General features: G+C 39.4%; 1 protein-coding gene and 1 pseudogene across 1 annotated transcript; one reads left to right on the plus strand and one right to left on the minus strand.

Annotated features, from left to right (window-relative positions):
- Nucleotides 1–528: 528 nt before the first annotated feature.
- Nucleotides 529–2,580, plus strand: LOC102836462 (annotated as a pseudogene).
- Nucleotides 2,581–2,743: 163 nt separating this feature from the next.
- On the minus strand, nt 2,744–3,793 carry DEFA4 (defensin, alpha 4, corticostatin). The gene is made up of 2 exons (XM_006864421.1): nt 3,622–3,793; nt 2,744–2,874 (listed from the first exon to the last, which is right to left on the minus strand). Exons 1-2 carry the CDS (start codon nt 3,791–3,793, stop codon nt 2,744–2,746), a joined length of 303 nt encoding a protein of 100 aa, XP_006864483.1.
- Nucleotides 3,794–13,906: the final 10,113 nt, after the last annotated feature.

The raw sequence follows: 13,906 nt of genomic DNA on the forward strand, positions 1-13,906 counted from the left end.
TAATGCCTAATTGCCACTACCAACTACTCTGAAAGGGATGATATTGGAGGTCCAAGATAGAGTGGAAGAAAATGAACAAATTCAAATGAAAATTGAAAAAGACAGGGATTACTGGTCAGAAAAAGACTGGAGGAACCCAAGAATATGACCTTCACCCACTCTTCAGGTCTAGAATCAAACTCACCCTTGTGACCTAATTTTCAGTCAAGCAGTAGATAGTTATATAGGGGGCGGGGGGCTTAGTAATACTAGTAAGCTCACCATGGAATGACTAAAATATCAAGATCAAAAGAGCAACATTTACCTAATGCAAAGTTGAGAAGGGGTGGGATGGAGGGTGGAATGTACATGAGAGTCATGGAGAGAGAGGGGTTTTAATGGCTGTCACGTATAGGGGATTATAACCATTGATATGAAACAAAAGTGTATAATTAGTTGAATGTAAAACTAATGATCTTCATTTTTTCTCAATGAGTTAGCCTCCAGAATACAGGGGATGGTGAACACCATCACAAAACCTAAGCCAAAATGGGAAAGGAAAAGACTCATATCAACATCATTGTTATTGGGCACGTCGATTCCTACAAATCAACCACTACTGGTCACTTGATCTACAAATGTGGTGGAATCGACAAAAGAACCATCGAAACATGTGAGAAGGAAGCTGCTGAGCTGGGGAAGGGCTCCTTCAAGTATGCCTGGGTCTAAACTGAAAGCTGAATGTGAGCAAGACATCACCATTGATAACCCTCTGTGGGAATATGAGACCAGCAAGTACTATGTGACCACCATCAATGCCTCAGGACACAGAGACTTTATCAAAAACATGATTACTGGAACCTCACAGGCTGACTATGCTGTCTTGATTGTTGCTGCTGGTGATGGAGAACTTGAAGCTGGTATCTCTAAGAATGTTCAGACCCCTGAGCATGTGCTACTGGCTTACACACTGAGTTTGAAACAGCTAATTTTTGGTGTTAATAAAATGGGTTCCACTGAGCCACCCTACAGCCAGAAGAGATATGAAAAAATAGTTTAGGAAGTCAGCACCTACATTAAGAAAATTGGCTACAACACTGATGCAGTAGCCTTTGTGCTAATTTCTGGTTGGAATGGTGATGATAAGTTGGAGCCAAGTGCTAACATGGAACACCTAAAGTTGCAGATAATTCAAGGGATAGTTCAAGGAATGGGTAGTCACCCTTAAGGATGACAATGCCAGGGGAACCACATTGCTTAAACTCTGGATTGCATCCTGCCACCAACTCATCCAACTGACCAGCCCCTGCATCTGCCTCTCTAGGATGTCTACAAAGCTAGTGGTATTGTCACTGTCTCTATGGGCAGAGCAGAGACTGGTGTTCTCAAACCAGGCATGCTGGTCACTTTTCTCCAGTCAGTGTTACCACTGAAATAAAATCTGTTGAAATGCATCATGAGACTTTGAGTGAAGCTCTGCCTGGGGACAATATAGGTTTCAGCGTAAAGAACATCTCTGTCAAAGATGTTCGCCTAGGTAATATTGCTGGTGACAGCAAAAAAACCACCAATGGGAACATCTGAGTTCACGGCATAGGTGATCATCCTGAACCTTCCAGGATAAATCAGTACTGGATATGCACCTGTGCTGGATTGTCACACAGCTCACATTGCTTGCAAGATTGCTGTGCTTAAGGAGAATGACCACCAGTCTGATAAGAAGTTAGAAGATGGCCCCAAATTCTTGAAGTCTGGTGATGAAGTTGAAATTGACATGGTTTCTGGCAAGCCTATGTGTGTTGACAGCTTCTCAGACTACCCTCCCTCCTCTGGGTCATTTTGCTGTCCGTGATATGAGACAGACTGTTTCTGTGTGTCATTAAGGCAGTAGACATACAAAACAGGTGCTAGAGCTGGCAAAGTCTCCCAGTCTGCTCAGAAAACTCATAAGGCTAAATGCATATTACCTTTAACACCTGCCACTCCACTCTTAATCAGTGGTGGAAGAACAGTCTCAGAACTGTTTGTCTCAATGGGCCATTTACGTTTAATAGCAAATGACTGGTTAATGGCAGTAATTCACCTTAAAACCTTCAGAAGGAAAAGAACATTATGTGGACCATTTGTTGTTTTTTTGTGTGTGGCAGTTTTATCAGTGTTTAGAATCAGTACTTTTTCAATGGAAACAACTTGACCAAAATTTTGTCATGGAATATTGTTGTTGTTGTTGTTGTTGTTAAGTGCCGTCGAGTCTGTTCCGACCCATAGCGACCCTGTACAGGGTTTCCGAGGCTGTAAATCTTTACAGGAGCAGAACTCCTCATCTTTCTCCCGCGGAGCGGCTGGTAGTTTCAAACTGCTGGCCTTATGGTTCGCAGCCCGATTCATAACCGCTACGCTACCAGAGCTCATTTAGGACCCATTAAAACAAAATAATGAGAAACAAACAAACAAAAAAGAATGATCTCTATAAACCTTCACTCAATTCACAATAAAAGGTAACAAAAAAAAAAAAAATACACAAAGTTTTATAAATGTAGATATGGGCCTATTCAATAGGAATACTCCAACTATTTGGAAGGAGAGCGGTGGCTTTCCTGAGAAGTAGAGATGCATTTTAATGAGGTCAGATTAATATACCTTAAATTTTTTTGCAAAACACACATACAGAACTTGCTGAAAAGATTTTATTTGGGATAAAGAAAGGAAGTGAAGAATAAGTTACAAAGATTAACAGCAATCTTCTTAAAGATTTCTAAACAGTTTATGAGCTTTTTTTGTCTTTGCGGCAGCACCGTTTTAGAGCAAGATTACCAAACCCACAGTTCCCGATGTGATTTTCTCTGACACGGCAAAATCCACTTCTGCAGTAGCAGGTACGTCTCCTTGTCAGGTCTGGTGAATCAGAGAAAGCATTTGGTATTGACGGTTCATTCAGGAGTGTGTTATAAGCAGAGGATCATGAACAACTTACATGTTGGGTTCAGTGGATGTACCATATTTATTAATCTAAGGCCCACAGTAATGATCAACCATAATAGGGTAGCTAGAGGTAAGTATACTAAATAGGAAATGTTGCCACATAGGATTAGAAACACATTCTGATATTGCACATATTAACACGATGCTACAGATAAATACAGGTTTAGATTGTGCAATAGCAGATGGTTCTTGTCATAAGAATAGGAGTGGCAGGTACAGTGAGCAAGGAAGGAGGGAGAGGTCAAGCCAGACTAATGGCGATGTGATTAGGAGCCTTATGTCTACTTAAATAGACATAATACATGCCCTATTAGCATGGATAGAATTTTCATTTTGTCATAAGTCAATAGAAACCTTGCTGGTTATATGTTGAAATTGCAGGGTCAAAGTTCCCCTATCCCAGTCTATCATTTGCACACTACTCCCATGCCTTATAATATTATCCTTATGTCAAGCATAGCCTCCATGTATTATCAGATCTTCTAATAGGCCTACTGCCGTTGTCCTAGCTGAAGGTTCAGAGTTTCATTAGCATATGTAATGGAACCAAATTCTTTAGTGAAGACCAGTCTCTATCTCTAATGCATTTGTTTTCTAATGATTCCATGGGTAACTTGAGACACAGAGGAGTAGGATCCCCCTATAGCACACTGATCTCACCTGAAGCAACTTGGGCTGAGCGTTTGTCTTCTGTAAAAGAGACTTCCACATCTTGGTCCTCTATTCCAGACTCATCTTGGAATGGCTCCACATCAACTGTTTCTGTGAGTGGGTCAGCCTGGGCCAGAAGGACCAGCAGGAGAATGGCAGAAAGCAGGGCAAGAGTCCTCATGGCTGTGGGTCACCTGGAGATCAGTGTCCTGTATGGAGGAGCAGGAGACTGAGTGTGTTGACCAGTGAATAGAGTCGATCAGTATTTATATGTCTGTTAGGAGGAGCTCAAAGATGAACAATCTAGTTAGGGGAGAGGTGTATTTGATCTGAGGATTTTGCTGGAGGACTGCCATTTACCTTCAAAGCTTCTTTGATGTTACTCTGTTTCAACAAAGCCTCGTTGTTGCGAACGTTGGAGCAAGATGACAGTGATGTGATGATAAGGGTCTGAAGTGTTTCCCTGCTTTCCATCTGCCTGAATATTTGCCTCTTCATATTCAAAAAGGAAGAGAAACAATGCTTTCATTCAAGTAATTTCAGGGCAAAGTGTCTTTCATATTCTGAAGATGGGCCTTGCTGGGAGTTTAGACCCCTGGTTCAGACTACGGACCTAATAGAGAATTAATTCACTGTAAGACTGAAGGGTTGCTAATCCTGCCATGAAGAAGTCTTTCAAAGTTTGAGAGCAAGTAGGCTCCTGTCAGGACCGTTGTGGTGATTTCAATGACCCAATCTCTTTTCTGGTCAAGTGAACTTCAGATTCAGTGCCATGGGGATTTTAGGGAATGAAATGGTCAGACTAAAGCAAAAAGATAGACATACACACACACAAAATATTTACTAGTTACATCTCTTCCCTTTGAAAGTTATCCAACTGTAGGATATATACACAGTCCTATTTTGAGTCTGAAATCTTCAATTAAAAATTAATGCATGCACATACAATAAAATTTAAAAGAAGAAATAGCAGTGAGTAAAAATATTATCAATTTCTTCTATCCCTTATACCAGCCCTTCAGCTTTGTTTTTGAAAACCTTAAATAAGGATATACATTATTGTACACCTTGATTTATTCCTTTAGTGATAAATTTTGGATATCATTGTTGCTATTGATGTTAGGTGCCATATAGGCAGCTCCAAATCATAGTGACCCTATGCATAACAAAATGAAATACTGCCTGGTCCATGTACATCAGCATAAATAGAGTTATCTTTTTATAAAAAGAATGTTATCATATTCCAGTGTTTATGTCTAAAATTCATTAGCTATGGTGTTAGTGTTTGGAGTCCTGGTGTGGTGCTATGAGATAATGAACTGGAAAATATCTCTTTAAAGTGTTAAAAAGTAGAGAAGTCATTTTGAAGACTAAAGAGACAAGACTGTGATATTCTCAGTAGCCTACTAAAATGGGAAAGCTAGACAATAAGTTGTTGTTGTTGTTGTTAAGTGCCATCAAGTTGGTTCTGATTCATAGTACAATAGAATAAAACACTGTCTGGTCCTGCCCTGTCTTCACAATTGTTGTTTTATTTGAGTCCATTGCAACTGCCACTGTGTCAATTCCCTTTTTTTTCACTGACCCTTCATTTGATGAGACATGATGCCCTTTCTCAGGAACTGGTCTCTCCTGATAACATGTCCAAAGTATGAGAGATAAAGTCTTACCATCCTGGCTTCTTAGGAACATATTCGCTATACTTCTTCCAACACAGATTTGTTTGTTTTTCTAAAAGTCCATGGAATTTTCAATATTCTTCATCAGCACCATAATGCAAATGCATCAGTTCTTCTAGTGTCTCCCTTATTCATTGTCCAGCTTTCACATATGAGGATGTTGAAAATACTGTGGCTTCTTGGTGTCTACATCATTCAATATTATGCCCACATTTTTGTTGTTAAGTGCCCTTGAGTTTGTTCCAATTCCTAGCAACCCTGTATAAGGTTTCCTAACAGTGACTGGTGGGTTTGAATCACCAACCTTGTGATTAGCAATAAAGTGTTTAACCTTACAGTACCATACAAGGACTTCATTTAGCCCACACAATCCTTCAATATTGCAAGTTGATGGAATTTTTCTTCATTTCTTTTATCTTGAGAAATGCTGAAAGTTTCATCCCTTTTGATTTTCTATTCCAGGTCTTTGACATTTCATCATAATTGATTTTCTCTTGTTTATCTGTCTTTTGAAATTTTCTATTCAGCTCTTTGACTTTCTCATTTCTTCCATTTGCTTTAGCATCTCTATGCTGAAGAGCAAATTTCAGAGTCTCTTGTGACATAATTTTTGTCTTTTCTTTACTTTCTGTTGCAGGGCAGCTCATTATATGACTCTTCTAGCCAAATGTCTTCATTTTATCATGCATTGTAAATCCAAACCTCACTTCTTATGAATATGGACCTATTTAGAAATGAGTTACTAAGGAATAAAGACTAAGATGAGGCTAGGGAGTAAAGTAGAACTCTGGGTTTAGTACTGTAGGATAAGCACTTGACTGAAATCCAAGGATGCTTGGAATTACTTTGCAGAGTCATGAGTCAGAACTGACTTGATGGCACATAAATGCAATAACACAAAGTAAGTAAAGATTACAATGGAATTAAGGATTAAGGATGCCTCCACTTTACTGTGGCTTAGATCAGCACCTTTCATTTTCCTTGGGGGCATGGACTGATTCCAATTTACAAAAGTGCTTTGGACAAGATTACTCTCTAGCCCTGGATCAGACTTCTGGCTCATTATGTCTGACCTCCAGTGCACAATACTTTCAGCCCATCATCTGACCTGGTCACTAGCTCTCAGAGTCTCATGAATTAACAGCCTGTCATTGTCTTGCCAATTTGGGTTCTTCAACTTGTGAGACTATGTGCTCAAGAAAATTCCTCCAGATTGATGTCTGAATTATGGATTTGGCACTTTCCAGCCTCCACAATTGCATGAAACATTTCTTGTGAATTTTGTGAGACATTGTAACATTTTTAGAATCCTGGTTTTTGAGGGCCTTGAAGATAGGGAGGAATGGTGATTGCTATCAAGGATTATCGAATGGAATACCATGTTGGAAAACTCAAACAGCTGGGATATCATTAGTCTCCAACTCATAGGTACCGACCTTGTACCTATGCTTTTTATAAAATAAATTTTTCATGTGTCTTTTTAATGACTTTTTGCTTTCTTTCTATATGATGTTCTTGATGTCATTTCACAGTGCTTCTTATCTTTGATCACTAGTGTATAATGCATCAAATCTGTTCTTGAAATGGTCACTAAATTCAGGTGGTATAGTTTCAGGGCCATATTTAGGCTTTCATGGACTTGTTTTAATTTTTTTTTAACTTCAGCCTGAACTTGTATTTGAACAATTGATGATTTGCTCTACAGTTGGCCCCTGGCCTTGGTTTGAGTGAAGATATTGAGCTTCTTCATGGACTCTTGCCAAAGAAATAGTTTTATTCCTGTGTATTCCGTCTGGTGAGCTACATGTGAAAGTCACCTTTTATTGTGTTTGAAAAACATATCTGCAATGAAGTCATTGGTATTGCACAATTCTATCATGCGATATCCAGCATTCTTTCTATCATCAAGGCCATATGTTCCAACTACTGACCATACCTCTTTGCTTCCAACCTTCTCATTCCAATCACCAGTAATTATCAATACATCTTAATTGCATGTTTTATCAATTTCAGACTTTCATACATTGTGAAATATTAATTTTTTTTTAGGTTACCCTATATTCTGTGAACTTTTTCTTCCATTTAAAATCATTTATTTTATCCACAATCTACCTGACCTCCTTACCACCTGGGTCTCTGTTCCTATATTTTTACCTTCCTTTACACTGAAATTGTTGTGATCATAAACTGACCTCCCAGGTCCTCTGAATTCAATCTTATAGTTTTGTTCTGTTCTGGACTCTTCCTTTGATCCTGTTGATTGAGTTCCAGGTGGTGCTGCCACATATGTCAATCCCTGGTTATTGTCTGTTGTTGTTATTTCTCAGTACAAAGAACTCCCTTTAGGATGTTTTGAAGTACTGGGTTGGCTTTAACAAAATTTCTCAGCTTCTGTTTATCTGGGAATGTTTTTATTACACCATCATATTTGACTGACAGCTTTGCTGGGTAGACAATTCGTGGTTGGCAGTTTTTTCTTTCAGGGTTTTATATATGTCACTCCATTGCCTTCTTGCCTGCATAGTTCTGCTGAGAGATCAGTTGTTGTTGTTGTTAGTTACTGAACCATAGCAACCTTATGCACAGCAGAATGAAACACTGCCCGATCCTAGGCCAACCTTACTACGTTTTTGGCGCTTGAGTCCATCAATGCTGCCACTTGGCCAGTCCATCTCGCTACGGTATCTTCATCTTGTTCTCTGACCCTCCACCTTACCAAACATGATATCCTTCTCCAGCGACTGGTCCCTCCTGACAATATGTCCAAAGTATCAGAGACGATGTTTGGCCCTCTTGGCCTCTAAGGAGCACTCTGGCTGTACTTATTCCAAAATGGATCCATTGGTTCTGTTAGCAGCCCATAGCACTTTCAATATTCTCCTTCAACACCATAACTCAAAGGCATCAATTCTTCTACAGTCTTCCTTATTCACTGTCCATCTTTTGCTTGCATATGAGGTTGTTGAAAATACCATGGCTTAGGTCAGGTGCACCTCAGTCCTCAAGCTGACATCTTTGATCTTTAATACTTTAAAAAGGTCTTTTGCAGCAGATTTGCCCAATGCAATACATCATTTGATCTCTTGACTGCGGCTTCCATGAGTGGTGATAGTTGATTCAAGAAGAATGAAGTCCTTGACAACTTCAATCTTTTCTCCACTGATAAGAATGTTTTTTATTGGTTCAGTGGTGAGGATTTTTGTTTTCTTGACATTGAGATGTAATCCATACTGAAGGCTGTGCTCTTTAATCTTCATCAGTAAATGTTTTAAGTCCTCTTCACTTTCAGCAAGCAAGGTTGTATCATCTGAGTACCGCAGATTGTTAATGTTAATTGTTTGGACTGCTCTTTGCTGGTTTTTAATGTTCCAATGCTGTATCTATCTTATTAGATTGTTACTGTAATGCTTTTCTGACTTCTTCTTTTATTTTTCTCACTCTGTGGAGTGTTTAGATGCACTTCAATATTATTCTCCCAAATTCCTTCTCAGGTAATTCCAAAACCTGCCCTCCTTCCAATGGGAAGTCTAAGTCTCCATACAGCTCATTTGTCTCAGTTACTCTGTCTTTTTTCTGGAAATATGCCAAAATTGTCAGTTGTTTCTTGGGCATCTTCAATAATTGGGTGTTTTCAATAATTAGATTAATGTATTTTGATGCATTTTTGAGCTTTCTGAATGCCTTCAGATAGATGTGATCCAGAGGGCTTCCTTTTTGACTTTTCTTATTACTCAACTGAGTAACTCTAGCAGGTGTTAATTTTTTATCTGCTGTATAGAAGTTGGTATTGGCACTTGCCTGTATGGTGGGATTTGACAGGGTGTGATTGCAGCCTGATAATATGACCACAATTGCTGTCTTTCCTTGGGCAATGTAGGGAAAGAAAGAGCCTCCTGAAGGTAAAAGGGGGACCAAAAAACAAAACAGTAAAAGTCAAAAAAACAGATTGGGTACTACAGTTTATAATCACATTAAATAAAGGAAGGGGAAAAATCTGTAGCTAAATATGATTATGACTTTAGCGCCTCTCTGTTAGCTTCTTGCCTTCAAGGCTGCCCGAGAAATTTCAAGATGTTACTTTGCTCCTTATGACATATCTTAGGATTTAATTTTTGGCCTGTTTCCTTTTCAGTCTCTCTCTCTCCCATTCCACAGCCCATCTTCAGGACCTTTTTTTCAGTGATACACACTTTAGGGCCAGCTTTTGTTGTTTTGGGAGACCATTTAGTTTAATACTGTGCCTTTCCTCATCTTAGATTTTGTGCACAGTGTCCATCACTGGGCAGATCCATGCATGTGCATAGTAGAATCCTCAGGTAGTTGGAGGGTGTTTACTTACTCAGGCACCCCCTCTAGTAACCAGAGTGGAGATGTACAGACAGCGAGGGAACAATGAACAACAACAAAAAAAGAGTGCCCACACCTTTATCTCAGATAATTGGTCAGACCTCTGCTGTTGGAGCACTCCTCTCATCCTTCACCTGCTCTGTCAGCCCCTAGATGCCTACTCCGGGAACTGGCTTGGAGCCAGCTATAAGAAAACACTACCTTTCTTGCTTTTGCTACAAATTCCACTGACTGAAAGCCTTTGACCTTTCTAAATTTTCCTTTATAAATGTAATTCAGAGTTCTGGGACCATCCCATGAACTTGCTTCATTTGTTATTTTCTTTTATTGCTGGCATAGGTCTGTACCATGCATCTCCCTAATCAGCCATCAAGCCCTGCATCTCCAATTTCAGACTTTAGAAGTTGGTAGAATTCTTCAAGTTCATCATCACACATTTCAGTGGTTGATGCATAAAGTTGAATAATAATGTTATTAACTGGTTTTTCTTTTAGACATGTGGGTACTATCCTATTATAGACAGAATTGTACTTCAAAATAGATCTTGAAATTTTCTTTGTGGTGATGAATGTTATACCATTATTGCTCTTCAATTTGTCTTTCCTGGCATATGATCGTCTGATTCAAAATGGCATTTCAACTCAATGATGTAGAGAATATTTATTGTTATGTGTTCTATTTAATTTTTGACAACTTCCAATTTTCCTAGTCAACTTCCAGTATGGTGGTGGCAGAGCAGAGCCAGGTAGGACAGGCTCCATGGGGGAGGGACTGAAAACCAAAAGCTGCTTCCCTCACAAAACAGCACCAGAGCTCTGGATCTAGCATAAGTGTCAGGGTATCAGTTTCCCACAACCACCAGTGGAAAAATCACAGTATAAAGGAAAATATTGCAATTTAGAAATTGGCCAAGAAATTGGACCTTCCTCAGTGGCCATCTTGCCCAGGTGGAGGTTAGAGGGCAGGACTACAGCCAGACTTGCACCAGGAACCAGTGATTAAAGGAGTGCAGTGACAATTGGAAAGGAGGTGTGTGGGATTCTTCACATTTTTTTCTTCCTCTTTCCTGTCACTCTTTCTTTGCCTAGCCCAGATGTCTTCAGGCAGGTGGGTGCACACACACACACCCCTCTCACCACCAAATGTCCTGTGTTGAGACCACAGCTTCCTCATGGCACAGAGAGGAAGAACCCCTTGGTCCAAGGGCAAATGCTTTGGCTGCTGCCTTTGACTTCTTCCAGTAGGTCCGAGCCCTAAAGTTAACTTGTGTGGGACCCTTTACCCAGTAAGAAAAGAAGCAGGTTTCGCCTGACAGGCAAGCCATTTGAACAATCTGTAAAACCCCAACATAAAAAGACAACTATTTCAAGAAATACACTGTACACACACAGATACATAACTGACCTTCAGAGACCAAATTAGTAAACAGTCTTGTTCCCATTAACTTCTCAATATCTATCTGCATACCTTTACAACGGTGACTATAAGAGTGTCCTGGGCAAGTGGACACCTCCACTCACTACTGGAAGCTTCTATGGTGTACACACACTACCAGTGTAGTAAGGTGACTGGCCAGTTGGCCAGTTTTATTTTTGTTTCAAAGAGGTGGTTTTTGTCTCTGCTTTCATATTGCCTCTACTTTTGATCACACATATTTCCTGGAGGTGGGAGCTTTTTCTCTGTACGTTACCCAAGAAGAGTCAGCAATCAAGGCCATATAGCCAAGCTAAAAGCATACCCCTTAATATTCCCCCATTGAGACAAGAGCCAACAACACCTGCTAAGCATTACATGCACAAAGAGAAGCCTATCTCCTGAACATATCCACCAGGAGACACCCAGTAAGCTTAATAACACAGCAACAAACATCCATTTAAGCATTAAAAATCCATACAACTACTGGAAATGACAAAATATATCAAAAAATGTCCATAAATAGAAAAGAGTAGCTGAGACAAATGAACTGGAGACAGACAAAGGCTTTCTAGAAGAAGAAGAGCAGCTTTTGGATTGCCTGAGAAGTAATTCAGAAGAATGATATTGAAACAAATGTTCCAAAAAGGGGTGGAGAAAAACAAGGAAGAAGTCAGGGAAGTACTACAAGAGCAATCAAACAAGATCGATACAGCATTGGAAATAGTTCAAAAGCTGCAAAAAGAGGTCCAGATGATTAACAATAAAATATCAGAAATGGACAATACACTGAAAGGGGAAAGAAGCAGAATTGAAGACATGGAAGCCAGAACAAGTGAGCTGGAAGACAAATCCCTCAATACTGCTAAGATAGAAGAGCAAAGTTACAAACTTGACCTCATAGATGTGTACAGAGCATTCAACCCAACAATAGCACAATATACATTCTTCTCCAGTGCACATGAAACATTCTCCAGAATTGTCCATGTGTTAGGTCACAAAGCAAGCCTCCATAAATTTACAATCATCAAAATACTACACAGCATCTTTTCAGACAGAAGACAAATGAAATAAAGTCAAATACATGGAAACGTTGAAAACAGACTGGGTAAAAGAAGAAATTAAACGTGAATTCATAAAGTTCCTAGAAACAAATGAGAATGAAAACACAACATACCAAAATCTTTGGGACATTGTGAAAGCGGTGTTGAGAGGACACTTTATTGCGATAAATGCGCATATCCAAAAAGAGGAAAAAAACAAAATAAACACATTACCACAGCATCTCCAACAATTAGAAACAGACCAACAGAGGGAAACTACAGTCACCAAAAGAAAGAAATAATAAAGATAAGAGCAGAAATAAATGAGATGGACAACAGAAAAACTATACAAAGAATCAACAGGACAAGAAGCTGGTTCTTTGAAAGGATTGATAAAATTGACAAACCACTGGTAAAACTAACAAAAGAAAAGAGGGAGAGGACATAAATAACTCACATTAGAAACCACATGGGCGATGTCACAACGGAACCAAACGAAATTAAATGGATAATAACAGAATACTATGAAGAGTTGTACTCCAACAAATTTGAAAACTTAGAAGAGATGGATGCATTTTTAGAAAAACCTGACCTACCTAAATTTACACAGAGTGAAGTAGAAAACTTGAACAGACCATAACAAAACAAGAAATTGATCAGGTCATCAAAAAACTTCCAACCAAAAGAAGTCCAGGCCCGGATGGCATCACTGGTGAGTTCTACCAAACATTCAGGGAAGCACTGTCACCAATTCTACTCAAATTATTCCAGAATATAGAAGAGGATGGAAAATATCCTAATACTTTTTTTTTTTTAAGGTTTTTATTGTGGATTGAGTGAAAGTTTACAGGGCATATCATCAGTTTTACGTTCAACAAATCATATACCTTGTTTCATTACAATGATTATAATCCCCTCCATGTACCACCAGCTAACAGTATTTCTCACTATCCACTTTAGCTTTTTAAAAAACAAACAAACAAAAAACCACTCAGACATATATAATAATTTACATCTCCAAAGGGCACATTCTGCACGTCTGCTCCTGGACACCAGCTGTTAGTCCCTCTCTTCTTATTCCATGAATCTAGAGTCTTAAGCCACTACCCCTCTCCATGGCCCCATCTCTGCTTCCATCGCTGGCACTGCTGCTTCTCTGGATAAGGTCCCACATTCTGCTTGTGTGTTTCTCTCTTGATGGTCCTAGGGTACTCTGTTTCTGGACTGTAAGATTTTGTTACAAAATTTCTACCTTTATAATTGTGACAGTAGCGATTAGTCATGATAACAATTATTCACTATTGCATCTTATGAATCTTATCACCATCTCTTTTCACCAGACCCATCTAGACAAGATGACAGCTATTCAATGGGGACTCTTTCTTTTCCCCCATACTCTTAAACTAAACTCCCTCTTGAAACCTCGTAAGCCAGACACTTCATGCCTTTATTGCCCCATCATTTTAGGTAGCCAATGTCTAAGTTGCCCATCCCTATCTACCTTGTGTACAGAGGGGATAGCATTGATACTTGATGTGAAGACTCTTTCCCTTTCTGTTGGAATTTAGAGTAACTACCGCTCTGAGTATAGGTCAGGTTCATCATGAAGATATATCTTCTGTCACTGTAGCTGTTCCAGTCTGCTTGTCCTTCCTAGTGGGAATGTCCCATCTCATAAGGTTCTAGATGGACTCAGGATTCTACCTAAGGTCCTATACTCTGTAAAGGCTTTGCACGAGGCCTATTTCACTGGGCAAGTTGTAGAACCCCTTTTAGGTATTCCATCAAGAACATCATACGTGAAGAGAGCAA

The sequence above is a fragment of the Chrysochloris asiatica genome, unplaced genomic scaffold, assembly GCF_000296735.1.
Source record: "Chrysochloris asiatica unplaced genomic scaffold, ChrAsi1.0 scaffold00064, whole genome shotgun sequence".
Lineage (NCBI taxonomy): Eukaryota > Metazoa > Chordata > Mammalia > Afrosoricida > Chrysochloridae > Chrysochloris > Chrysochloris asiatica.